Genomic DNA, 24,452 nt, shown 5'->3' with positions numbered 1-24,452 from the left:
ACTTCTGTAGAAGGCCCAGGTAGAGGCTCCCAGGACACAACCCGATGCATCTGAAACACAGCTCAGGCGCAAGACAGACAACAGATACATTTTGTTTACATTTAGTGCATTAAGGGCAAGACTCTTAAAGGCCGTCTTTTTGGGGGGGGGGGGCAAATGTGCATAGCATATAGTATCAGTAATAATGGTAATACTACTAGTGCTACTGACAGAACCAACAATAAAAGCTAACCCCAATGTGAACTACCACGTGCTCTGAACTGTATGTGGGTCATCACACCCCATCACCACCACACCCCTGAGGTGAGCTCTACGTTTATGCTCATTTTGCAGAGGAAGGAAATGAGGCTTAGAAAGATAAAACTGTCCACGGCCACCCAGCTGGCGAGTACCGGGAGAGCAACCTCAGTCCAGGTCTGTCTGTGGCTTGTTATCTCAATTCAGAATTACTGTCGCCTGCATCCCCCAACGAGAACGCCAGCTGTGCCCTTCCCACACCTGTGCCTGGACATCTTCGCTCAGCACCTGTGAACAGGCAGGGCTGTGTTTCTGGGTGCAGTGATCTAAAGATGACCAGATCTCACAGTGTGTTGACTGAGGGCACCTAACTCACATGGCAGCCTTGACTCTCTCTTTCCTCTCGAGTGGCTCTGCAGCTGGTGACGGTACCGGGACCCCTACCACCGGCCTGACCCGCTCTCTGCCCCAGGCCCGGCTCCTCTCCCTGGGGCTCCTAAGGAGGTGGCAGGACCTCTTCTCCACCCCAACCCTCCCCAGCAGAGTGGAGTAAAACACTAGCAAAGGATTCCCTGGGCTCAGTTTTTAAACATAAGAAATAGAGAAGTTTATAAATACAGCTTCAATTTCCTTCCACTGCAGTGCCGAAGTGTGTTTATTATTCTGATACTTGGAACTCAGAGCATCTTTGTCCTATGAAACCATATGATGTACCGAGGTCAGGCTCCCACTCCAGCCCACGTAAATAACAAAGCCACAGTGCAGCTAAAACAACACTCATTTACAATGCAAAGCTGGGGACAAATACCACTCCCAATAGTAATTTTTTAAAAAAGAGAATATAAATAAAATGTAAATAAGAAAGTCTGTACTTATTAAAATATGTAGATTTGGAGAAAAGAATGTTTAGAGAAAACCAAAGACATAGATGGAAGGTTTTGGACATTCTGAAAGAGTCTTCTGGGTATCTCAGTGGACCTCGGAGGCTGAAGGCACCGGTTCCTGTAATGTCTAATCACACTTTAAAGCAAAGAAAGGCCTTCTCTTTCTCTGATACAGGGTTGTCACCAGCTCTTGCTGTTATCAATGACACCAAAGGCTTTTCTTGCACTGTGTGACTCACAAATGGAATGAAAAAAGGCAAGAGAGATTTTTCTCAAGGGAACTGAGGGAAAAAAAAAAATAGAAGGAAAAAGAGACAGTGGGAGAGGATGAGGGGGTGAGCAGAGTTGCTGGGCGGAAACTACCCAAGCTGTAACTGTGCCCATGGGTACGACGCCCCCGGGGGGAGAAGAGGTACGATGGCACCTGTGACCCGTCAGTCCCAAAAAGCAGTACTATCATGTGGGGAAAAGCCAAAAGCTTGTTCTGTGTTTCGAGGATAGAGGAGAAAAGAAGGGAGACACAGTCAGCCGTTTGGCAAAAGAGTTGTCTAAGAAAAAGGAAGCGAGCCCTAATTGTAGTGTTTTCCAATTGCTGTGGTGTAAGCTCACACACCATGGGCAATTTCAGGCTATAAATGTTTAATACTTACACTAACTGGCTTGCAAAAATCTCAGATATTTAACAGCGTCCACGAACTGCTGCCAGGCAGCTCCAGCACACCACTGGACGGTGTACATGTGTGTCCATATGCTCAGCTGGTGCCAGCCGGACCCCTGCTGCCCAAGCACGCCCTGTCCTGTGCTGTGAGGGTGACATTTTAGTTACTTTGATGGTTACTTATTCAAAACTGGCAAAACATCCCTGAAGTTCAGTTAAAAATTGTATCTCAAAAGCACACCCTTTCTCTAAAAGCTCCCAGAAATCAGAGGGCAGGAGGCCATTTGGTTAGTCTGAGTTTAAATTCAAGAGTACTCACATAGCTGAATTCTTGGGACCGCATTACATTTTCTGATGACTCCTTCCCGTATGTGAGTTTTAAAAAATAAAATAAAAAAGTCAGCAGTGATGTTCTAGAATGATTTTTAAGACCGGGGCGTGTTCTTTGTAAAGTGTTAACGCATTTCCAAAGTGGGTAAGAAACAGGGCTTATCTGACTTGACACGTAGAGCGGCCACCCCGTGGAGTGGAGGGCGGGGAGACCCCACACCCAGAGAGAGCAGCCGAGGGACCCGAGAGAGGCAGGCAGAGCCACCGGAAGGAGCCTGGGCACCATCCTCGCAGCTCCCTGAAGGGGTCCTGCCTACACTGTCACCATGATCTGGTCCAGAGGTTTCCGTCTGAGGTCGGGCACCGTGGCCTCTTGGCTGGGGTACCCCACGGGGAGCAGCATCAGCAGTTTTTCATGTGCAGGGCGGCCCAGGAGCACTCTCAGACGAGGGCCACAGTTGAGAGGAGTGGTAGTGACAGTCACCAGTCCTGCATTCTAAAACAGGAGAGGAAAGGATGCACTGTAAAGCCAGCTGGCAAAATCACAGCTCTGCCTCCAGCCTGGGGACTTCCATCCTTAGCACACCTGATCAGCTCATCATTTCCCCAAAGTTGGGCAGCAGAGAGGCTGCCAGCTCAGGTGATGGGTACCGTGAACCTCACCTGCGCCCCCAACCTCCCCAGCCACTGACTTCTTTTAACCAAGCAGTGGGAATCTTCTGGAAGCAGAAAAATGCTAGTCTTATTTTTCACTGATGCTTAAGAAATAGAAATGGTTATTTTATGGAAAGAAATTGGGGAAATCCAACTATACCAAAGCAATGGCAAAAACAACAGGCAGTTCCTTTTAGCTATGGGGTCAGCTTGTATCCTGGTACAAGACCCAGATGATAAGAGCAGTTCACCAAAGCAGAGTCCCAGCCAAAATTCTACTATAGTTTTCTTACTAAATATTCTTTCCTGAATTCTGGTTATCTGCCTGGGATCTATGGGTTGTAATCAATATCTATAATATTGGCATTTGAGCCTATATGTGTGTGTGTGTGTGTGTGTGTGTGTGTATACAGTCATGTGTCAGTTAACAATGGGACTATGGTCTAAGAAATACAGCATTAGGTGATTTCTATATTGTGTAAACATAACAGAATATACAAACCCAGAGGGTACAGCCTACTACACACCTATATGGTGTAGTCTGTTGCTCCTAGGCTATACACCTGAACACATGCCATTGTACTGAATACTGTAGGCAATTATACATACAATGGTAAGTATTTGTGTATCTAAACATAGAAAAGGTACAGCAAAAATACTACATAAAAGATTAAAAATGGCCCAACTGTACAGGGCACTCACCATGAATGGTGCTTGCAGGACTGGAAGTTGCTCTGGGTGAGTCAGTGAGTGAGTGGTGAGTGAATGTGAAGGCCTAGGGCATTCCTGTGCACTATAAACACTGTACACTTAGGCTACACAGAATTTATTTTAGAAATTTTTCTTTCTTTCTTCTTTAATTTCTTTAGAAATTAAACAAAAAAATTTTAAAAATCTGACATAAAATTTTTTGTCCTAAAATAACTGCTTATTTAAAAAAATATTAAGATAAAACAACAAATTTGTAAACATATTTTATGAATAAATATATGATACAGACAGATTAAAATAAAGTTTACAAAAAAAGTATTAAAAACTTTTGACTAAAACAAATTTCTATTAATATTAATTTACTCTTAATATAGTGACATGATATACTCATTTTAATTCTATAATATATTTCCTTTTTAATTTAAAAAATAACATACTACAAAAAATTTTTCTTTAATTTTGACACTTGACCTAAAAGAAAAAAAAATTTTATACTGTATCAAATAATCTCTATAGTCTCTTTATTAAATTTTGACTAACTAAAAAAACTAAACTTTAAAAAGGTTAAAATTTACACCCATAAAACTTTATCATCTTTAAAATCTTTTAATAACTATCTCTTGGTTAAATAAATAACCCTTATTTTATAATAATTTATAATTATATATAAAGAAATATTTTAAACCTTTAATATTTGACAACCTTTCTAAAACTTATATTCTAAGTCCAACCTTTTGACCTTAAGCTAACTTTTTATATATTAGGGCCACTAAAAGTCTAAGACAGACATTAAATTTATTTAATATGTCAAAACCATACAAAAAACATTGTCAAATATAAAATAACATTTAACTTTCTTTAGACTATATTATTACTATATATTCCAATATTATAAAATATTGATGTGTCTTTATATATTATCAATAATAATTATGGTTATTATATAAATTACTATATGCCACAAAAATAACCAATTTGTCAATTGTCTCTAACCATGACTAGTCCAAATTCTATCATCTTTAAAAAATTATTATTTTACTTTAATTCATCTCAAAAAATGGTTTTTTCTGGCTAAGTTCAAAGTTGACTTCTTCCAATACAGTCATAAAAAAGACTAACAAATCCACTTATACACTAGTTTCTATTATCTTTAAAAATTACATACCATTAAAATAAAACAAAACAAACTTCCAGGACTTTAATTTTAATTAAAAAACTAATATGACCGTAAATATAACTAACTCAACCTCATAAGACCAAACTAATTTTCACAAAAAGACTCTTTATTTAAACATTACTAATTCTTTTATTGTATTTTCCAAAGTCCTGACAAATTTTAAATAAATAACAAATTTCCCTAATCTCTGGGACCTTAAAACCATAAAATCTACCAAAGCCCTATTCAAATATCCTCCCTCTAGGCCCAGGGACTATCACAAAAAAAGAGACATATAAAATTATAAGGGCCAATTCTAAAAAATAAAATGAAACCCTCCAGATCAAAAAGGGACACACAAAAACCTAAAAAAATACTAACTAAAATACTTTGTCTTTTCAGAACACATACTACAAAAATCCATCCCAATCATAAAATTTTTTCTCCTACTTCCTATAGACTTAAAACTTCCTAAATATAATTTTTCTCAATTATAAATTTATACAAAAATATAATAAATAATTTATCAATCACCTTAATATAAATTACTAAAAAAACTAAAATATTATAACACAATAAGTCTCTAAATTCCCTTACCTTAAATATTAATAATACTTACATTTACTGAAAGTCTACCACTAAACCCCCAAATATAATAATTCAACACTTATAAATAAATTAATTCTATAACTTTGCCTTTGACATTTTAAATTTTACTCTTATGTCACCTAAAAATTTTTGAAATATTAATAAATACCTGTCTACCTCCAATCCTATTTAGCCTAAAATATTTAATTGACTATAAGCCCCCTTTCAACTGTTCAGTCCTCTTAGCCACAAAGGTCCCACCGAGGGACTAAATAGACCCAGGACAGGTAACCACAGTACCCTAACAACAAATAGGACAAAATAAAAGTTTGGCCATCAATGCTGCCTCTGACATATCTTGGCCAACATGGGGGAATTGTGAACTAAAATAAAATTTTAAGACTCACCCCCCTCCACCGACTGACTAAATAAACCCCCTCATAGCCAAAAAAAATATCCTAAAACTAAATTACCTGCCAGAAAAAAGGAGGTCAGACATGCCTTATCATGCCCCCTCCCTTCTTGGGGACATCCTTTATAACCCATTAACAGGCCTAAGGATATACAAAACAAACCTACAATTCCTTAATTTACACAACAAATCTATGTCTGGTGACTTATCTCTGATAAACAACTCCTTATATTAAAACATTACAAACCTTTAGACAAAACTTCGTGTCTTCAACCAATTACAAGCCAAAAAATCTTCAAACCCACCTATAACCTATAAGCTCCTGCTTCGAGATGGCCCACCTTTTTGGGCCAAACCAATACATATCTCCCACATATTAATTTATAACTTTCCCTGTAACCCCTGTCTCCCTAAAATATATAAAACCAAACTATAACCCAGCCACACCAAGTCCACTTACTCAAGACTTCTTGGGCGTGGCTCTGGGTCATAGTCCTCAAATTTGACTCAAAATAAATCTCTTTAAAATTATTTTACAGAGCTTGACTTTTTTCCATTGACATCTTCCTTTATCATATCTTCACATGGTATTTAAATTTGGAATGGATAAATCTTGAACTTTCCATTGAGAAAATATTTACATCTAAATTTGATGTCATTTTATATTTTGGTCCTTTTTTTAGACATAGCTTTTACCCCACACTGAATTTTATATATCTTTGGCAGTAGACATTGCTGAATACACAGAACATATTAAGCAATTTCTCTTAGAAGTATTAAGCTGATTTCTATTAATATTTTATCTTTCAATCTCTCTTGATTTGAGTGCTTTGGTCTCATTATAGGTTGGGAGTTTTTTACCTGAAATTCTCAGACCCCCCAAAGGACCAAAGATTGAATTCAGCAGGTCTGTGAACTTGGATGGGAAAAAAATGCATCTTTATATTCACAAACATCTAACTGAAATTTAGCAGTTTCTTCCATTATAAAGGTAGGCAACAAACCACAGTAGTGTTAGCAATATCTATGACTTTGTCAACAATAAAATTCACAGATATTTTCATATCAGTTCATAGTTGTTATAGGTATCTTAAAATATCATTACATTCATTACTACTTTAAAATAATAGGCCTAAATCTTGGTAATTAAATCTTGCTAGATCTTGCTAGATCTTCCTTATGCTAGATCTTGGTAATTAGTGTATTAATAAAGTCTTGCCTATTTTATTTTCAACAACTACAACCACAGGGAGTTCCTACAACTACAGAATCAACACGGAAGCAGAGCCCGATGCCCAGTGAAAATGCCAGTGCCCAATGATGGGGGACCCATTGGCCAAGGGGTGCCCCACCACCTCTCTTCAAGCCTCCAAACAGTGAACATCTAAGTAAAAACAGTGCATGGCTTCCAGACACTTCCCCAGCTGCCCCTCTTCAACTTTTCCAATGAAGTCACCACCACTAAGCCTGAGAAGAAGTTCTGGAAGTCGCCTCTATCTGTCATGTGTGCCCCGCCGGTCACAAAGCTCGGGATGGGGGCTCCATGAAGATTTCTCTCTCCTCCCTCACAAATCATGAGCTGCCCACAGAATTGCGCCTTGTGGGACGCTAGAGGGCAGCAAACTCAACAGCAAAGCGAGGGGACAGAGGCCCAAGTGGTGCACCGAGCTCGTTCCCGGCTTAAACTGCTTCTTCCATGACCCTAGAACAGATGGGGTGTCCCGAGGCCTCATGCTGCACGGTGACTCCTTTATCCGGTTGCAGATTCAGTAAGGAAATCAAATACCAGCTCCTTCGGGACAATTTTTCATACAATCTGAAAACATTTCTGTTGTGTAACAATGACTGTGTTTTTTGCAAGGTGTTATTCGGCACAGGCATTTTTCTTTGAGATAGTGAATAAGCTCATTAATATTTGAATCAATTGTCCCTTGAAAGTATGATCACTCCCTCTTATTATCTTGTTTGCTGTATGTATTTTATGTGTTTAGTCTCTCACCCCCTAGCCAGACCCCGGCCCCCACCAGAATGTACAGTTCATGAGAGCAACCACCCCCAGTACCTCCCAGGAACTGCCACATAGGAGCTGCTCAGAAAATATTGTTGAGTGAATGAATTGAGTCGTTTGAAAGGTATATACTTCAGGCCCGCTCTGTTTCATGTCAGCGCCCTAGCTGATTTGTGGATGGAATTTTTTTTAAGCCCACTGTCATCTTCCTAACGCAATACCATGCAAACCTCTCAGTATAGGAGCTCTAGGAAAGAGTTCTCCTTGTGGCTTTTTAATCATTCCTTCATCTCACACAGCAACAGCACACACATCCAGGGAGTTAGTCTCTGTGACTTTCAGGCTTGGAAATTTCTCATGTGTGTCTGCCAAAACCCTTGGAATTTGTTGTAACAGATGAAGGCGACCGCAACAACAATTTTTCCAGCCCTGAAACGATGTTACAAGTGCACTTCCAGGAAGAATTCCAGCTTGTTGAACCATCGTGCTCACCAGTGCAGGTTTCCGGAGTCAGTTTTCACATCGGAGTTACCTTACTTAGGAATTCAGGTGTAGATAAAACAATTTCCAAATGTCCCTGCATTTAAAACTTAGCTGAAATGTTCTAACAAGGTCACCCTTTGGCCCTCAAGTCTCACTTCTCTCTTTGGGGCCTGGCGGAAGGACAACGTACCTGCAGGGCGGCTAACAGGATGCCACAGGCGATGGAAACACTGATCTCATTGTAGTAATGGACCTTTTTCTTGCCATTTGCGGCAAAACCATGTACTTGCTTGAAAATGAGAATCAAAACAGGGGCGCTGTCCAAGTACTCTTTAATCCAGTTGGTTCTGGGGACAGAAAAGAGATCCAGCAGAATATTTGTTCTAATTTTTGGTTCTGTTTTTACTGCCTTAGCTTATTTATGATAACAATAAAAACATGTTTACTTGTCTTTTTTACTAAATTGAAAAAATGCAGAATTCTTGTTTGTGCCTTGTTCATCTTTTTCTGTTGAAGGAGCTTAGGAAATTTTACCTCAAAATATGACTCCTTGGTATAAAGTATATTTTGAATTAAAGGCCCTTAGAGATCAACAGCTTTCCCTCTATCTGCAGAACCAGACGGACCCATCAAAAAAACTGTTGACTTCTCTTCCCCTTTCCTGTTATTTCAACACATTGCAGGAAAGAAGATCAAAAACGCAACCAGACCTGGCCCAAACCATTTAAACATAACAGCCGTCTCTCAGGTTAATTTACAAGCCAATCTGTTTCCCCTAGCAACCATTTATTGCCCCTAAACAGAATTACCTATGTTCCTCATCTCCCCTCTCCTCTAAAAGGAGGTTATAAAAATTTCTGGACCCCACTGGGATATTGGGTAATCACTCTGCGATTCGCCCCATGAGTGCAATAAATAAACTTTCTCTTATTAATCTGCCTTAATTGTGAGTTGACCTTTCAGTAAACTTTTGGGGGAAAAGGGAAGTTTCCCCTCACCCTCACACTGTCCAAGATCATTCAATTCAATAAACATGTATTAATAAGTGCCTAGTACAGCAAGGTGTATGAAATGCTGAAAGGTACAAGGATGGATCCTGTAACTCAAAGTGCACTAAGACAATATTCAGTAAAATGAAACCTGGTAAGTGCTATCAAAGAAGTATAAACCAAGTGAATTGGGAGCCCCTCAAAACGGAAATGTTAATTCTGAATAAGAAGATTGGAAGAAAATTCCCAGCAATGGCCTCAAGGCACTGAAGGCCAGGGCAGAAAAGAGGGATTGGGGAATGCGCCCCAGGCAGACCTAAGAGATGAACTGGAGCACAGGAGGTAAACCTGAAATCGCAGGTGGGTGGATGGCAGTGCAGTGTGCCCAGTTATGGAGAAAAGGAAGGGAACTTCAGTGGGAGTGGGAGTGGGTGGCCATTCATGTGACGTATAAATATGGAGTTGAAATTTTCATTTTCCAGCTCAAAATATCTCTTTCTTGATTCCACTACCTTGTCCCATATATTTTGGCAAAAGTTTCTTTCTAGCACAGATATTCAAAAGAGAGATAGTCCTAATCCCATATACTGGAATTTTCCTTAGGGAAATATCATTTCATTCATTAGCAAGAGATGGTCACCATTCACTTCTTTTCTGGCCTAGTTACCGCTTTGCTGTTTTTGAAGTACGGTAAACTCACTGTGTATTTTTCCATGGTTCCTCTTGAACTAGTAACATCCACAGGTTATACTTTCAAACCTACTTTACCGTACTTCAGTCAGCTCAGTCACGTTTGACTGCTACTGATTCTCTCCTGACAAAGAGGGAGAAATGTTCACGGTTTAGAAGATCCACTTGAGCCAGACAAGCCTGGCCATGGTGGGTGAGCCACTTAACCTCCCACGGCTCAGTTTTCTCCCACGTCAAATGTCGTGTCGAATGTGCTGTTGTGCACCCATCCCCTGTGGTCACTGTGAGGGTGAAATAATAACACAAACATTAGAATTCTAAATCATGGAAATATCGGTCCAGAAGAACCCCTTTTAATCCGCCTTCCTGACTCACTGGATGAATGAGCACCCTCCATTCCCTCTGGGACACACAGGCCCAGGGATGCTGCTCTCCAAGGCGCCCAGCAATTCTGCAGCCCACGGTTGAGTCGAATGTTATCAAGAGACTGTTGTGTGTGTTCCCCAAACTTGTGTTCTGTATAGATATATCCATGATTTAAAATTCTGATGTTTGTATTGTAAGGGAAAAATATAAATCTCAGGACTCCACAAAACTCATTATGCCAAAAAGGAGAACTGAGCCTGAGAAGTGGGTGACGCAAGCACTGCCATCCTCTTGAAACTGCCCCTTACAAATTAATAAAGGGGTGCAAGGTGAGAACTGGGGGGAGGGCCTAAACTCTGCAGAGGCACAGGCATAGCTAAAAATAATGATAATAACCAGCCACTGTCCCTGAGCTTGCTTTCCTATAATTGCTACTCAGGAGTCACATAGCTGATGGTCATAAAGATTTTTTAACTTTCTCCATAGATAACATCAGCTTTTCTAAACCTAAGGGTAGTTTTTGAGACATCTTCCAGGCCCTGTATTCAATAGCTGACCAGTGACCCATACCTAGGAATAGACTCAACTGGTCTTGCGACCCCCCACCCAGGAACTGACTCAGCACAAGAAGACAATCTCTACACCCCTGTAATTCCACCCCGAACCCAGCCAATCAGCAAACCCAGCACAAAGGCGAGAGAACAACTAATTCTGCCACTGCTGAGGAAAGTGTGAGAGGGACAATAGTATTTTGTAGGTACTGTACACACCTAGAATATAGCATCTCTCTAAGTATAGAGACTCAACTTTTACCTATCCTGATTTTTCCCATGAATACGCAGTAAGATTTATATACTCACTATTACTACCCCCACACTTGCTCCAGAGCACAGAGATAAGTTACAACTCCATAAGACATCAATCTTGATAAGATTTAAATGTCTTAGCAGAAAATTGTCCTCTGGTGCCAAAGAACTAAAAAAGGAGCAGGGCCAAGAGGCCACCTTCTCATCACATCCACTCTACCTGTCCAGTGAGAAGCGCTCCCAAGCCCCTAAATCAGCAACCCCATCATCCTTTCTTAGGTTTGTGCCACTGTAGGATCTGGGGTGGCTGGTGCCGAACTGGCCACTGAATGCCCACAGCTGAGAGCCAGAGGCATTGGGTATCTCTGCTGAGCATCCTGAGTGCCAAGGACTTGAGCTGGCCCTGCAGGGCTCCTGGAGAAGTCCGGGTCACTGTCACCACCTGCCCTGCCCCCTCACGCTCAGCCTAGGAAGAGAGTGGGCAGGGAAGGACATCGCCTTCGAGCACCACAGTAAAACTAGTTGCACTGAGTTCTCTGCCACTTCTCTCCTGGAGCTGAGGAAACCCACAAAGTTACTAACACCTCACAGATACCACACTTGTGCCAAACTCATCCTAAAACCAGCGCCTGCTTAGTAACGTCATCTGGAACACCTGATCACTTTAGCAAAATGTTATCTGCTTCACTCAACATCTTGAGAAGTATTTCACAACCTTATGTTCCAACATGGGTGAAAAGTGAAGTGGTTTCTCAAAGTTTTATTTACTAAGCAATTATGTGGGTCAGAGCCTATTTATTTACCCAAGAATCACATGGCAATACAGGGGCAGGGCCTGATTTAGGATCCATTATTCCTCATGGAGCCAGAATCAAACTTTTATCACTTACAAGGGAATCAGGAAATGGCAGTGGTAGTTCCTTCATTGTAAGAGGCCAAACCAGACATCCCTAACTAACTTCACCAACTTTTGTACCTCAGTTTCTTCAGGTCCGTAACCCATCGGTGCCCCATTCTCTTCATGTAGTTTATTTCTTCTTCCTCCTCTACGATCTTGCGAATCTCATGTTTCACATCTGGGTCCTTCACAACCACGAAGGTCCAGGGCTCCGTGTGGGCCCCACTTGGGGCTGTCCCTGTCACCCATCAAGTCAAAATGAGAAATTAAAGCTGCAGGGAAGTGTGAGACTGTTAGTTAATAATAAATATAATTAATGCTTGCTCAAAATGAAGTGCTTGGCTGTGGGCTGGGGCAGGTGCTGTGGACTCCGTTTTGTTCAGTATCCTCCGGGAGTCTCCCAGCCAACTTGTCAAGATCAAGACCAGTAGTTCTGGGGCTGTGGGAACCTCTCCCTGCTTCTCCAGTTATGTGGAGAAAAAGTCCCTAACAAACTGCACGACGACCACTCAGGAGAAAAACTCAGAGGGCATACTCTGACTGCCAGAATTCTCCAGACCGGCATTTGTTTTGATATTCCTGAAAAAGGATAATCTCATGAAGCTTATTGGAAAAGGCAAAATGTACATGGTAAAATGGTTTTAAAAACACTCCTTAAAAGGCAACTAAACTATAAATGGTTTCATGACTATATCAAAACTCTGAGCAAGACATTGTGGGTTTGTGGTCTCATTAGGGCCACACAAAAGTTGGGAAACCCTTGGCCTTGGGTGCTCAATATGCACAGCTATGTGTCTTCCACTCCTGGTGCTTCGGGAATCCGTGGCCCACAACGCAATCAGTCCCAGCGTCCTAGGACAAAGCTCCATGGTGTGTCATCTCTGTCCAAGGAGCTTAAATTCCCTTGAGATTCCAGAGAGGGCTTGGGCCAGCTTCTGACCTGGGTGTCACCCCTTGGTCCTAGAGATGGCCTGCAGTTCCCAAAGGCAGGCCACAGCAGTGACCACAGGTGGGCTATATCAGAAATGCCTATTCCTTCCTTCCTTATTCCTTTTTAATGTAATAAATTCTACCTCTGGAGGAAGTAAGGCCTGCAGGCTCTTGACGGGGTTCCTGTTGGCCACACACCACTGCCAACACCAGAAGTCATGATTGGCTCAGCAAATATAAGCCAAAAGCTAAACATGAGGCCCTGATTTCTGCACAGAGTAATTCCAGTTAATTTTGTACCCATTTTATTTGTCTACTAAATATTTGTGTTTCTAAATACAAGAAATAAATTTCTCCCTAATGTTTTAAATTGTGCCAAATTTACCTTAACATCATATATGTACACACATATATACAGATACAGACAAACGGAAAATTTAGTAACTGCTGTTAGTTAAAGGACTCAACAATCTAGTGCATTTATATCCTCAATGGAAATGAAATATTTTATTCTTGCTTTCTTTTAAGTTGGACAATGGATTCACAATGAGAATGCAGTAATTTCTGCAAATAAACTTAAATATGATTTACATTCAGAAGAGACTCTCAAGTACGAGGTTTTCTCTTATATCTCCTCCCCTTTTTTGTAGTTATTTGCTTTTTTCCCCCCTCTGTGGAGGTATTATTTACATTGGCAATGTGTTTGTCTTGCTTTGGTTTACTTTATAAATTCATACAAGTAAATTTTGCTATTCGTTAGAATACTCTAGAGCACCATGGTGTGTAATATAAGAAACTTTCTTCCAAAAAGACAAATGTGTAAGTGTGAGAGTGTGAGAGTCTATGTTTGTGGTGTGTTTTAAGGGGAAGGTAAAGAAAGAGATGTTTCTCTTTGAATATATAATGATGTGTTTAGAAACTTTAGTTTTTAGTAAAAGCTCTTAATACTGGATAATTTCAGAAGTTTTGAACTATTATCACATCTGCTTCCAAGATGTTTATAATAGTCAAAATGTAGAAAGTAGAAATCGTTATGTTTCTGGCAGTCACTCAACACTTGGGTAAGACTTTATAGATAAACATGTCACTCTAGGCTTTATTCACTGTTGGAGCCTCGACATTGTCCCAGTGTTGGAGTCACACCAGCAGGGCAGCTGGCATTCTCAAAGACCCAATGTGCAATTACAAACCTGCTGCCTTGATGACATTATCAATGACTTCCATTGGGATTTGCTCATTACTTATGAACCGGACTGACCGTCTCTTATTGAGAAGTTCATAAAATTCCTGGGATCTCTTAGTCATTTCTTTCTCAGGATAGCGGGTGTGGGAGAATGGAATGTGTTCAACATTTTCCTCTGATTCTTGCCACTCATCAGCATCTGCAAATAAGAATAAGAAAGGTGGCAAATTAAATGACCTCTCTTGGCCAAAAGATGGCCACTGGAGAGGAGACAAAGTTCTCAAAAATGTCTGTAGGGTTATGAGCTAAAAAAATAAAAAATAAATAAAAACCCCAAACTGCCCCCCAAACCAAAAGATCAACATAAAAATTGCATAAAAACAATAAAAATTAAAAAGAATAGATTTATAGAATCCTAATCGCTGATCTTGACTATCCTTCAAACTCTAGATTTGTTATACTTATTATAAATCAAGAAAAAGAAAATTTTTACCTACAAAAAGATGAAGAATTCAAATTTCTGTTAATGGTAGACCAAGTTATTTGAAACAATTTCTCATCAGCAGAAAACCACTCAGATCACTAAATTAGATATTTTTAAAAGTAATTTTAAAATCGTAGTAAGAAATTTCCAGGCCAACCTGAAAGGAAAATACAAACCTACACAGGTCAATAGGCACAGAAGCTATGTTTTCCTTGATTGTATATGCCAGTCCCTACATATTTGAATTTCCATTTTTATATCTTCAGGGATCGAGGGTGACAGAAATCCAAGCCAAGGCCCACATGCAATGGGAAGTCTAATAAGCTGGAGCCCAAGACTATATCCTTAGGGAAAGTGTGAATGATAAATAAATCAGCCCTCAAGGGTTTATATCATTTTGATGGGTCTTGCCTCAAACTTGAACTTGGAATAAGGTTGTCCTGCCTACCCCAGTTGCCTAGCAGAAGCAAATACCAATATACAGATCATTTTTAGTACGATCACCAGCAACCCACCAAATGCAATCAGGTACATAAAGAACCACCTTGAACAAGAAACAGCAGAATCAATTTTTAAAAATAAAGTCAGATGACCAAATACTTCAAATATTGGAATTATCAGACTCAGAAGATTAAACAACTATGATTACTATGTTTAGAGAAAAAAATACAAACTTATATAAATCTGTAGGGTACAGGAAAGGATAAAAATTAACACAGAAAATATGAAAAATAGAACTTCTAGACCTCAAAAATAATAGAATTAAGAACTTAATGGATGGGTTTACTAGCAGGTAAGACTAACTAAAGAAAAATTAATGAACTGGGAGGTAAGTTAGAAGAAAGTACTAGAATAGGGCAAGGAGAGGCCAAAAGATGGAAAACATAGAAGAAAGGACAAGAAAAAATCGCAGAGTGAGAATGTCCAATATGCATTTAATCATTTGATTCAAGGAGAATGTGGCAGAGGCAGTATTTGAAAGGTAGTGTCTGAGATTTTCCCAGAACTGATGAAAAATACCAAATCTGTAGATTTCAGAGGCCCAGGAAATTCTTTTTTTTTTTTTTTTTTGGACAAGAACTTTTATTTATTTTGTAATGACATTAAACACAACTGCTATAAGAGGGGAAAAAAATATTGTAAGCAGGAGGCACCAAATTTTAGTTCCATAATTGACCCTAATAACAATGCAAGTAAATCAAGAGTCAAATTAGATTCAAAACTACAGGTTATTTCAGGCTCCTAACTTACAAGTAAACTATATAAATGGTACATTTTTACTCTGAGGCCCAGTAAACTATAAGCATTATTAAAAGAAGAGACCCATACATTTTATAATCAAATAATAAAGTCTTAAAAGCAACCAAAGGAAAAAAAGACTACTTCCAGAAGAAAAAGAATAACTGAATTTTTAGTAGCAACAAGAATTATTGCATTGAGTATAAATGCTCCTGATAAAGATCAATGATGTTTTTAAGTCCAAATATGTTGTTTATAAGAGACACATCTAAAACATAAGAATATAGAAAGGTTGAGAGTTATACCATGCATCATGGTGGAAAAGTTATTCCATGAATCATGTAGCTATATTAGTATCAGATGAAAGAAAAATTGAGGCAAAACCATTGCTGGGAATAAAAAGGGTCACTTTATAATAATATAATTTAATTTGCTTGGAAAACATAATTTTAAATATGTATGCATTTGTATTACAGGACCATAAGACAGAGTTTCAAGAATAAATGTTAAAATCCACAATCACAGTGAAAGATCTTAACATATCTTTCTCAGTAATGGTAGAATAAGCAGAGGAAAAAATCAGTAAGGATACAGAAGATTTGAATAAGGCAGTTAACAGATGGCCAAATAGCCATATATACAACACTTTATCAAACAACTGCAGAAAACACTTTCTTTTTAAGCAGACTCAAAACATTCATAAAAATTAACCATACATTGGACCCAAAAATAACTCTCAACACATTTTAAAGGTTTGATAGGTAATGATCTCTGACTGCAATCCAATTAAGCTATAAATCAGTAATAAAAAGATGACTTAAAATAAGATATCTTAATGGAAATTAGGAAACATTTCAAAATTAAAATATGAAATTATTACATATTGAAAAATCTATGCAATAACACTAAAGTATTCTATTTACAGGGAGATTTAAATACTTAAATGCATACATTAGATGGAAAGAAACCCTAAAAATTAATGAGCTAAAAATCCATTTCAAGCAATTAGGAAAAGAATAAATAAATAAAACCAAAGATAGTAGAAAGAAGTAAATATTAAATATGACATGTTAAGGAAAATGACAAGAAACCTTCAAGAGGGAGAAATATTAAAGCCAAAGTTGGTTCTCTGAAAAGACTGATTAAACTGACGAGCTCCTGGAAAGATTGATCAAGGAAACGAAAGCACAGATAACAAATATCAGAAATGGAAAAGGTGACATGACTACAGATGTTACTGTCATTTAACCAACAGGATGAGAATATTATTATGCCAATATATTAGAAGATTCATATAAAAAGACAAATGTCTATTAATAGAAAACGTAACCTGCCCAAACTGACTTCAACATATAAAAACTGAAAGGTACCCTAACCATTAAACAAGTTGAATCAGTAGGCAAGGATCTTCCTAAAAGAGAAGGAAGCTCCAGGCCCAGAGAGTTTCTTGAAGGAGTTCTACCAAACATTCACAGGGAAAATATTGCTAAACTTTTTGAAACTCTTCACAACAACAGGAAAAGAAGGAACACTCTCCAGCTCATTTATGAAACTATCACAACCTTGATCCCAAAACATAACTAGGACATTAAAAGAAAGAAAAACTACAGGCTTACTTTCCTCATAAACACAGATTACAAAAATCCTAAATAAAATATTAGTAATAGAATTCAGCAATATATAAAAAACAATGCATCTTGGCCAAGTTTGAATTATCCCAGAAATACAAGGTTAATTTAACATTAGAAAAACAATCAACTTTTTTGTCACATTAACAAGCTAAGGGATATAAACCATAAAATCATTCCAATGCAGGAAAAGCATTTGATGAAATTTGACATTTATCTCTTAGTAAATTTGGAGTTGGAAAAAACTTTCTTAATCTGATAAAGTCTAACTATGGGAAAAAAATACCCACATCCAGGTATATATTAATAGTTAATGGCAAAACTTTGAAACCTTTCCATCAGAGATTGAGAAAGATGTTGAATGTTCTCACCACAATTCTACATATAAAAGATTATTTTAAAATATTTTAGAAAAGAATATAGAAGAATATCTTAATGACCTTAGAGTGGAGAAGGATTTCTTAACAAACAGAAATATTAACCATAAGAAAAAGACTGTTAAATTTAGCTATATAAAATTTACCATTACACTTGCCCGCTTTTGCCACTTCTGGTTTTCCCTATTATTCTCCTATTCAGAGAGTTCTGGAAGCTCATTATATGTAGCTCAAGTTCTTAGAGAAGATGAAGATGCAAGAGAAGATTCAATCATTGAAGCTAAAAATGGTAAAACTGAGGAGGAAGAAAATGAACCCACAGCTATAGAAGCAGATAAAAAGGAAGCTGTGTCTGGTGCACTACGAGCCTCACCAGACCCAATTATCTTATTTTAGAAGGATATTTTCCAATAAATAACATTGTGAAGTTTCTGGTAGGCTTTACAAATAAGTGATCAGAGACCTTATCATCAAATCCTCAGATACATCATTCCAATATTCTCAGAATTGTTGCTTACTTATATTTAATATATCCGAAATTTCATAGCTCTTTCTCTGACTACTGAGTGTTTCTTCATTTCTTTCAAGACTATGAAGAAAAGCAAAGAAATAATCCCCATAAAATTCAAAATAGTAGTTATTTCTATAGAGTAGGAAAAAGGTTGTGACTGAGAAGGGACATGAGGGAGTTCAGGAGTGATAGAAATTTGTATTTCTTGGCCTAGGTGATAATTATATGAGTTTTCGCTTAAAAATTATTTGTTCTATGGTTTATATACTTTTTCAGTAAGTATATTGCATTTCACAGTTAAGAATTTTTTCAATGATTACAAGGTCACAGAGATTAATTACCAAAAGAATCAAGGATAGATCAACTGGCCAGAACTGTCAGATAAGACTTTTGAAAAAGGGGAAAAAGTGCTTGACATTTTCTCAATCCAGTGAAAGTTCAAGTTCAGTGAAAGTAGGTAACATCTAAAGTAGGAACATAGATCCTCAGAGATGAATTTCTTGCCATGTTACCATTTTTCAAAGCACGATAGCAAAACCAGTATTTTTAAATTCCTGTTTCATAGTTAAAATATCAATGCTTTCAAGGAACATTTAGAGTTTAAAACAATGAATGAGAACTTGAAAGTGTAAACAAAACTGGCCATAGATACTTCTGCCTTCTGAGCAAAGCAGCATAATTTGTGCCCGTGGAGAATAAATCTCCCTGTTGTCACCTTCCCTCATAAGGCGGATGAGGGAGGAGAGTGCAAAATGTTTAACCTCTAATGATTCCCTGTGTCCCTGGCTCCCACAGCCCAGTGCTTTTCAGAACATGGGCAGGAGTCTTTGGACAGGACAGGCTGAGCTCCCCTGCACGACACAGTAAGGGTATTAGGTAGAGTTTGGGGAGAAGAGTCCACAGGCAGGACCGTAAAACAGCGACTCAGAGGACCTTCAGAAGGAAGAACAGCTGCCCCAAATGCTAATATGCTACTCGAGTGGTTGGAAAGTAGGGAAATCCCTGAAAGAAAAAAAAAAAAAAAAAACAGACAAAGGCTGATTTCCACACGTAAACTGGTGTGAGGTGGAAAAACAAAACACTTGGAAGAAACAGGAAGTCCATGGGCCTGAAGCCCAGAGCCAGAGGTGGCTTCAAGAGCACAAGTTCCCTGGGAATCCTCAGAAATCCTTGAGAGGGCATTTCCTTATGAAGGCTCCCGTGTCACATAAGAACTCATGTTTAATAAACGTGCACCCTTTCCTGTGGTCAATCTGTCTTTTGTTATAGAGTCCTCAGCCGTGACCCCAGATTGGGTAGAGAAAAAGCTATTTAGCCTCCCCTGCCAAGCAGTGGAGCGAAGCTGGCAGAATTTGCTCTCTGAGCCTCCTGGTCTCGGTGTGCCGCATCCGGTGCTGATGGTGACAGTCCCCCAGCAGCACTCACCAGGCTGGATCTCAGGACAGAACCACGTCTTCTTTCAAGTCCTTTCCCTTTCCTAGTCTCCTCTCTCATCTGAACTGACCTGTTCTTTGTCCTAAGACCCTGAGGTCTTCCAGGGGTCTTAGCAAACCACGCTTCTAAATTATCCATGCACAGATATTGTGGGTGGGTGTGTCAAAGACAAAGCTAAATGTGTTGCTTCCCATGGGCAAGGAGAACTGTGCTGGCCTCCTTGATTGCTCTGAGTAGAGTAGAATGCTGGCTTTATATGGGACTCGTGGCAGCGGTGTGCTGGCAGACCAGCCCTGTGGGGGCGCGGGGAACCCTGATTCATAGCACTTGCCAGTAGCTGTGACCTGAACATTCCCATCATGGCCGACTTCAAGCTACTGACATTTAACGTGTGGCCCACGAAACCCCTGCATATTGAACAATTGGCTCTTTCTAGTTGCCAGAGGCTAGTCCCATTTTAGTGTGACAATTTGAGGTTTTCTATTCGAGATAAACATCAGCAACTTCTCCTTCTTAGACCTGGCTGTCCATAAACAAGGAACTGAAAGTATTAACAAGACACCAAACTTGGCTGGTACCGGAAAGAAGTTTGCATCTTGCATCTAATAAGCCCCATGCTCTCCCACGCCACTGCCCCCCTGCCAACAATGCTCCCACCCACACGGTCTGCTGCTTCCCTGATCCAGGAACACGGAGTAGGAATTCTTTGTGATGCAGAGCAGGACTCAAAATGGTCGGCATCTCGTACCTACGTGCAGGCATCAACATCATCTCCGAGTTTCTTCAGCGCTGGGCTCCTTTCTCTCCTCCAGTTCTCCCCTTGCCCAATCCTTTCCACCTGGAATAAGATCCCCACGTAAACTGTGTCCACCCATCCTGCGGCTGAGAGCAGGGACTTGGGTGACAGAGGAGCCTGAATGTAAGCTGGTTCTCACCCAGCAGCTGTGCAAGCTTAGCATGCGTTGCCTAACTTTTGTAAACAACGATTTCAGCAAGAGATCTGTGCACGCTACACTCAGGCCAGATTTGCCCCAGCCGCCGAGGAGGACACTAAGACTGTCCCCTTCATGCCTCTATGAGGTAAGAGAAGGATGAGGATGGAAGGGAACAGAGGATGAAAAAGCAAAGAGTTTTGCAGAAATGAATAATCAGGCACCAGCCAGACCTTTGCTCCGTGTTCCCAACCCTCAGGTCCAGCCCCAGGCTCTCTTGTACCCTCACACCTCTCGGGTCTTCAGATCCATTGGGCTTCCCTCACTGTGCGCTCTCTGATCTCTCCGGAATGCCTGGCCCTGCTGTTCTGGGTCATTCTCCAAGGGGTGAGGCAGCCCAGCAAACAGCTACCTGCCTGGCCCCTGGAGGCAGGCCGCCTGGTCCTTGCCCTGCCACTGCCTTCTCAGCCAAGTGACTTACCCTGTGTGGGCCTCAGTTTCCTTACCTGTAGTGTGGGAGTTATAATAGTGCCTACTTCATGGTATTGTCATGAAGATTAAATGATTTACTACACATAAAATGTGACACTGGATACAGTAAGTGCCATGTACAGGCTTGTTATTGTTACTTCCTGGAGCCTTTCTCACACCTTCCTCTTTGCCCTCGTACCTTCCTCTGCCACCCACCGCAGTTCCTCTTACCCGCCGGGTCCCCAGTCGCTGTGCTCAGCCTTCTCTCTAGCAACACCCACTTCCCCACTTAGGGACTTCATCAGTTCTCCAAGTTCCAAGCACTTTCCCTCTGCTGGTGACCCTCCCATCAGTGTCTGTGGCCTGGACCCCTCCCTCCCCTTTCTGCTTAGCTGTGTCACTCATCTCAAATTGAACACCCTTGATGGGAACCGTCTTCCCCTGAGGCTGAACCCTCTTCCCTGTGCCCATTTGTGAGATTCTTCCGGCCTCCAACTCTTCCCTCCTACTTCTCCTAATGTCCAGTTCAGGACCAAACCCTGTGGTTCTTCCTTGACCTTCACTCCGATCCACTCTGTGCCCAGCATCCCCACTGCCACGGCCATCTGGGCCATCCCTACCAGAGCAAATCACACAGCTTCATCACAGACGCCCCTTTGTTTAAGGGAAGCTCTTGGCAGCTGGGAAGAACTGGCCGCCGGGCCGGGGTGGCCTTCAACCTGGGAGCGGAGGAGGCTGGAGCCCCGGGCAGGACACTCAGTGTCACTGGCTCCCAGCACCGAGGGCCAGCTGGGCACCCTACCCCAGTCCTGAGATGATATGATCACTCACACACTCTCACACACACTCACACTCACACCCACACACTCACATTCACACACACATGCTCACACGCTGACACATACCACACACTCACACACATTCACACACTCACACACTCACATTTGCACACACTCACACACATCCACACATCCATGCACACTCACACACACTCATCACACACAAATTCACACACACACTCCTCACACACTCTAACACACACATTCACACATTCGCACACACTGATGCGTACTCTCATAACCACACATTCACTCACTCTCACATTCACGCACTCACACTCACACACTCACACTCACACATTCACGCACTCACACTCACACACCCACACTCACACACACCCATTCACATTTCCAGTGGCCTCTGTTGGGGGTGGGCATCACTGGCCCAGCTGAGAATCACAGAGGCTCTTCCAGTTGAAGGCATCCCACAAATCCATCCTAGACCAAACTGCTCAAACACGGATTACCCAAGACTCCTGCACAGGCCCCCTTCCTACCAGCACCCCATCACCCCTTCTTTCCAAGGCCGGCCCTACCCTGCCTGCCCTGGACGCACCGTTCTCAGCCCTCCCGAGGCCTCCCTGCGCCCCACTCTTCCTGTCCCTCCCCCTGACAGCCCCCTCCCCCCACTATCCTATGAATCCTCCCTGGCCTGGTTTGTCCCTTTCCTAACTGCCGTCTCCACCCCCAAGCCTGCTGCAAACCCCTTAGAATCAGGTCCACTGGGTTTGTCTGTGTGTTTCTCTCTTTCCCGTGTCTCGTATTGTCAACCGAATTGGACACTCCACTTGTTGAAGACAGAGGCCACCCTTGTCTCTCTCCTCCAGAGGCTGGCACAGTGAAAAATGGCAAACCCCTAGGTAGATGCCACCTTGCAGATTTCAGAGTTCTTGACCAACGCCTGCCCACTCACCCCTGCCCACTGCCGGCCCGAGGGGAGACCCTCCGGGAGGATTCCAACAGCCAGACAGGATCAGAGCCAGAGAGAACTTTGGCCCCTCAATGGCTTTCACTGTACATCCAAAGTAAAGGGGGTGGTGACAGCAGGTGACAGACTGATCACCTGAGGAGATGATCTGTCTCTGTCACCCGCCAGTTAGTTGGCACCGTAGAGGTCGATGATGAAACTAGCCTCCTCCCTGTAAGCCCAGCCATCACCTCACACCCAGCATCAGCACCGCAGTGGCCAAGATCTGCCGCCGTAGCTCTACCTTCCTCTGCTTGGTGGAGGTCAGTGCTGTCTCTTAAGTCTTCATCCACCCAGGCGCGAGACTCCGTCCTGGCTCCAGCCTCCCCCTTCTTCCTCTGGATGTTTCTATCAGCATTTTTAAAGATCCACACAACCAAAATGCAGAGAACCGCTACCAAGACTGGAGTCAGGAAAAACATGGTTAGGAGTCTGTCCCAAAGCGCTCCCCACACCGGCAGTGAAACAAACAGAGACAGGTTTGGGAAATGCGGGGACACGGAAGAAGGAGAGAGAGGTGTGCCGGGCAGGGAACAAAGTGCAGAACACTCCAGCTCTAGGAGGACTTGCAAAGGAGCAAAGATCACAGTCACATGCGTGTGGGATGTGTTGAGGGTTTGGTCACGCACCCGCGCACTCACTTTTTAAAATTGTGTACTTGATCAATGTATTCTTGGGCAACAATCGCTAGATCTGAGTAAACACCAATGTGCTAGATCTGCCAGCAGGCTAAAAGGCATTGAATCCTCCTGCTGTATCACTTTTCTCTGGCAGCAGTGTGTCTTCAACTTGCGTGAGTCTAGGAGTCGCCTGGAGAACTTGTTTTTAAAAGAGCAGATTTCCAGATACCAACTCAGATCTGCTAAAAGAAAATTTCCAGGAAAGAGGTGTAACCTGCCCTGTAAATGGCATGTTTGTGAAACTCTGCCCTGAGGTTTTACTTGTTTTTTCAATGATGCCTGAGCCAACATATGCAGGAAAAAAAAATCATGGTTTACAGTAAAGAAAAACTTTGATCCAGAAAAAGTGATACAGAAACATTAAAATGACAGTTTGATTAATTGTATAATAACTTAAGTAGGGCTTAGTTTTTTTCACATGTCTTAGTTTGGTATGCTATAACAAAAATACCATAGACTCTGCGGCTTAAACAACAAAAATTTATTTCTTGCAGTTCTGGAGGCTGGGAAGTTCAAGATCCAGGTGCTGGCCAATTTGACCTCTGGTGAGAGCTCTCTTCCTACTTTGCAGACTGGCACCTTCTTGCTGTAACCTCACATGATGGATGCTGGAGAGAGTTCATCTCTCCCTTCCCTCTTCTTATAAGGCCACTAATCTCATTTATGAGGGCTCCACCCTCATCACCTAATCACCTCCTAAAGGCCACACCTCCAAACTCCAAAATACCATCACTCTGGGGGTTAGGGCTGCAACATGAGAATTTGAGGGGGACATAAACATTCAGTTTATAACAGCAAGGGACCAAGTATGTATAATACGATGCCATTTCAGTAAAACAAAGTGGAGAATATTGTACATTTATATGTGCTTATATATTCATAACATTTCATGGAAGAATATACTATA

General features: G+C 41.1%; 1 protein-coding gene across 1 annotated transcript; it reads right to left on the bottom strand.

Moving 5' to 3' along the window:
- Positions 1-774: 774 nt before the first annotated feature.
- Positions 775-23,381, bottom strand: IYD (iodotyrosine deiodinase). The gene is made up of 5 exons (XM_045544566.1): positions 23,110-23,381; positions 13,991-14,182; positions 11,949-12,108; positions 8,312-8,468; positions 775-2,605 (listed from the first exon to the last, which is right to left on the bottom strand). The coding sequence occupies exons 1-5, from the start codon at positions 23,285-23,287 to the stop codon at positions 2,423-2,425; spliced, it is 870 nt and encodes a 289-aa protein (XP_045400522.1). The 5' UTR covers positions 23,288-23,381; the 3' UTR covers positions 775-2,422.
- Between the last annotated feature and the right edge of the window lie 1,071 nt (positions 23,382-24,452).

This window comes from Lemur catta, chromosome 2 (genome assembly GCF_020740605.2).
Source record: "Lemur catta isolate mLemCat1 chromosome 2, mLemCat1.pri, whole genome shotgun sequence".
NCBI lineage: Eukaryota > Metazoa > Chordata > Mammalia > Primates > Lemuridae > Lemur > Lemur catta.
The sequence above is the reverse complement of the archived record's forward strand: the minus strand, read 5'-3'. Positions and strand labels throughout refer to the sequence as shown.

Excerpts from the sequence above, each read along its gene's own strand:
- IYD (XM_045544566.1), bottom strand. The coding sequence starts at position 23,287 with ATGTTTTTCCTGACTCCAGTCTTGGTAGCGGTTCTCTGCATTTTGGTT. Across the intron at positions 12,109-13,990 it reads TAATGTCATCAAGGCAGCAG|GGACAGCCCCAAGTGGGGCC; the intron begins GTTTGTAATTGC and ends GATGGGTGACAG. Across the intron at positions 2,606-8,311 it reads TCCTGTTAGCCGCCCTGCAG|AATGCAGGACTGGTGACTGT; the intron begins GTACGTTGTCCT and ends CTCCTGTTTTAG.